At 36.7% G+C, this 4,167-nt stretch overlaps 1 protein-coding gene across 1 annotated transcript; it reads right to left on the bottom strand.

Moving 5' to 3' along the window:
- Positions 1–34: 34 nt before the first annotated feature.
- Positions 35–709, bottom strand: LOC103517606 (paramyosin, short form-like; the record flags this gene model as incomplete). Its single annotated transcript, XM_008482650.2, has 2 exons — positions 621–709; positions 35–163 (listed from the first exon to the last, which is right to left on the bottom strand). Coding segments are annotated over exons 1-2 (204 nt in total), but the record flags the coding sequence as incomplete, so codon positions are not given.
- Between the last annotated feature and the right edge of the window lie 3,458 nt (positions 710–4,167).

Genomic DNA, 4,167 nt, shown 5'->3' on the forward strand with positions numbered 1-4,167 from the left:
CTTCTTGTCAAAAGATAGGTAGGTTGAAACTTACGTTGTCGTAGTTAGCTCTCAGTTCTTCCAGTTCGGCAGACAGAGATTGAACTTTGCGAGTAGCGATGGCGCATTGGTCCAGGGTGACAGCCAGTTGACGCTGAGTTTCATCGTAATGGTTTTGAAGTTCCTGGAGATGAGAAATGCGGTGATAGTTTTGTTTTATAAACGTATAATTATTTTGTGGTATGCTTTTCTGCAGTGATAGTTTTGTTTTAAATAGGTATATTAGTGGTATGTTTTTCTATAATTTTGGGATGTAGATTTCCTGTATACTTCAAGTAATGACGTAAAATTGGAAACAAAAATTACGTCATTGGCTCTTTCCCATAATTAGTACCTATCTACGTTCATTATTTAGCTATCTTATTTCAGAAATGACTAGGGTTCTTAAGGATTCCTAAGAACCCTAGTCATCTATAAAATAAGGTAAGGAATTATCTAATTTGGGTGTCTAATATGAATTTAATTATCTAGTGAATAATACTTGGTTCATCATTTCATCAGCAGCTTTTGTGTCCAAAATAGCATCAAACTTTCATAGTTTGTCTATTTTATAGTATTTATAGTGCCGGATGGTAACTTACAGTGAGTTGCAGGGATTGCTTCTTGATGGTCTTCTGCAGTTCAATGTTGGTCTTGTTGGCGACATCCAGAGACATTTCCTACAGGTACGAATTCGTACACGGCTATATGCACATTGGGGCATGTTGAATATTTTTTTCGACGTCTATATTTGACCTTTTGGCCTTGGACTCCCCGTCTATCCGTCCGTCCCCCAAGTTGGAAATTAAAAATGAAATATGAAGTGAGATGAGAAGCCAATAACCGTCGTGTCGCTTAGTGCCTTCTAACATCTTTCTAGAAGGGTGGTCCCGAAAAGACAGATTTGGGTGGTAGCTTTTAGATTGAAAGTGGAAAATCCAAAACCTGCTCTGTACAACACGAGCTGAAATCCTATAAATTTACTCTGAAATGATTATCAGTAGTATAGTATCTTATCTTACAAGTCCATAACCTATGATTAACATACCTAATCAGCATCCTTAGTAACTAATGTACCCTTTGTGGAAAATCCAAAACCTGCTCTGTACAAAATGGGCTGAAATCCTATAACTTTACTCTGAAATGATTATTATCAGTAGTATAGTATCTTATCTTACAAGTCCATAACCTATGATTAACATACCTAATCAGCATCCTTAGTAACTAATGTACCCTTATTATTTCAGGTTTCATCCAAATGCATGAGATTTATCTTGAGTTATCATCACAAGATTGATTTTTCAGTCCAAATCCGAATGTCTGCAGTCCAAACCTTTTAAAAGCTCTCACTCTGAAGTTGTTATACCCATGTGAAATGAGAAACCCATTGCTATACCTCAGTGAAATGAAACCCATTATAGCTCATGCCCATATTTCGTCAAGATGATCACTCAGAGGTTAACTATTCTCAGGTAGGAGTTATTATTTGGGAGTTCTAAAGTTCTCACTCTGAAGTTGTTATACCCATGTGAAATGAGAAACCCATTGCTATAAGTACCTCAGTGAAATGAAAACCCATTATAGCTCATGCCCATATTTCGTCAAGATGATCACTCAGAGGTTAACTATTCTCAGGTAGGAGTTATTATTTGGGAGTTCAATTTTGACAAGCATCATTTTCGATTGGCTCCGAATCAAAGACATTTTTGACGATCAGTAGCTGTTTGTGATTTATGCACCTGATGAAATTTATCAATGAAATGCCATTAGATATCTTTCATACAGGATCTAATAGGCACACTGGGCTTTTGATATCGGAAAGCTCTTTCCCAAAATCGAAGAGAAAAGGAAGACAGGCTAGGAGAAAGCCAGCCGTTTCGAGAACGAACATCATCCCTTCAGTATAAAATCCACCCCGAGCGGGAATCGAACCCGCGGCCTAGCGCTTACAAGGCGGACGCATTACCAACCAAGCAAACTAGGCTGGTCAGAAAACATTGTTGGTGGAGATGGAGAAAAACCCACAATATTAACCTAAGTTTTGTTGCACATTGCATACACACTTTAGTTTCCAGGCGTTCATACAAAACGCACATCAGACCAACTGACAATCCTAACTGGATTTTTCCTTACCTTTTCTTTGTTGGCATTTTCGAGTTGTGCCAGGAGGTCGTACACTTCCTGTTGGAATTTGGCCTTCTCTTTCTCAGTGTCCAGGCGTTCATAAAAACGCATATCAGACCAACTGACAATCCTAACGGGATTTTTCCTTACCTTTTCTTTGTTGGCATTTTCGAGTTGTGCCAGGAGGTCGTACACTTCCTGTTGGAATTTGGCCTTCTCTTTCTCAACTCTGAAAAATGGATAGGTAAAAATAATTAATACAATTTCTTCTCATTACTTACAGATCCCAGCCCCACTAGCTCACAGGTAGAAGAGATTTAGTGAAATCAAAGTTTTATTGTCCTTTCGAAACGGAACTGATTCCGATGGCGCGCCATTTTGGATTTTCTATGGTTTAGTATAGGCTGGTAGTGCATTACCGTTTTGCATTTTTCACATAACGAGGAAGTCCCCATTATCTGTTTTTCAAAGACATTACTTTTCATTTTTCAAAATATGTACAATAATCATTGAAATTCAGACCTCTGTCGATCTTGCTCTGATGATACCCAAGTTTCTTATTACAGACCCCAGCCCCACTAGCTTAGAGGTAGAAGAGATTTAGTGAAATCAAAGTTTTATAATCAAAATGGAACCGATTCCGATTTGGATTTTCTATGGTTTAGTATAGGCTGGTAGCTGGTAGTGCATTACCGTTTTGCATTTTTCACATAACGAGAAAGTGCCCATTATCTGATTTTCAAAGACATTACTTTTCATTTTTCAAAATATGTACAATAATCATTGAAATTCAGACCTCTGTCGATCTTGCTCTGATGATACCCTGAATGGTATCAAAAGTGAACCAATTAAATTTTTCTCTTTTACATATCTACTCGTACAGTTATTATTCAAAATAATCCACATTAATAATCTCAATAATCTCAAAGATAACGAGTACCTCTCAAAGAGTAATTTTCATCAGTCAAAGTAGGACATACTCATCATGTCAGAACAAAAACATGGAGGCCATAAAACATGTACAAATTGCACATAAAAATTATCTTTTTAATGGCCCGACAAGGCACATGTTAAGTACAATTGCAACAATGTTCATATGTTCATAGCGCATAGGCTTAGATGGAGATTAGAAGATGGAAAGATAGCATATATATATTTCTTATATATTTATTTACTTGCAAGATATTCACCGAAATGGCATCCACAGAAAGCAATAAATAAATGAGAGAAATATTTACATTTTCTCTTTTACATATCTACTCGTACAATTATTCAAAATAATCCCCATTAATAATCTCAAAGATAACGAGTACCTCTCAAAGAGTACTTTTCATCAGTCAAAGTAGGACATACTCATCATGTCAGAATAAAAACATGGAGGCCATAAAACATGTACAAATTGCACATAAAAATTATCTATTTAATGGACCGACAAGGCACATGTTAAGTACAATCGCAACAATGTTCATATGTTCATAGCGCATAGGCTTAGATGGAGATTAGAAGATGAAAAAGATAGCATAAATATATTTCTTATATATTTATTTACTTGCAAGATATTCACCGAAATGGCATCCACAGAAAGCAATAAATAAATGAGAGAAATATTTACTTTTGGTGGACGTCCCTGCTCTCTTGGTCTTTGGTCTGAATGTCAATGAGGTACACATTGGTCAAAACACTCCCTCAATTTCTCGTAAAATGTGATATATTCACCCACCTCCCCTGGAAGAGGAGAAAGTGTCACTTTTGGCAGATGAGTTTTGGAGCACCGTCATAAAAAAAATCCATTTCGTGAAATGCAATTTTTGGCATACTCCTCCGCAATGGAACGTAATGTAAACGAGGTCCACTTTGGCCAATTTTTCACACTCTGTGGCATGGAGTTGTGTAGGAACTTATATTTCAACGTAAAAGCACCATTAAGTCTAGGATTTTTGACTTCGGTGTAGTATATGGGTAGTATAGGTTATGGTTATGGGTACAAAGAAAAATGTTATACCAGCCGCTGCTGTTTCGAAATAT

This window comes from Diaphorina citri, unplaced genomic scaffold (genome assembly GCF_000475195.1).
Source record: "Diaphorina citri unplaced genomic scaffold, Diaci psyllid genome assembly version 1.1 scaffold1907, whole genome shotgun sequence".
Classification (NCBI taxonomy): Eukaryota; Metazoa; Arthropoda; class Insecta; order Hemiptera; family Psyllidae; genus Diaphorina; species Diaphorina citri.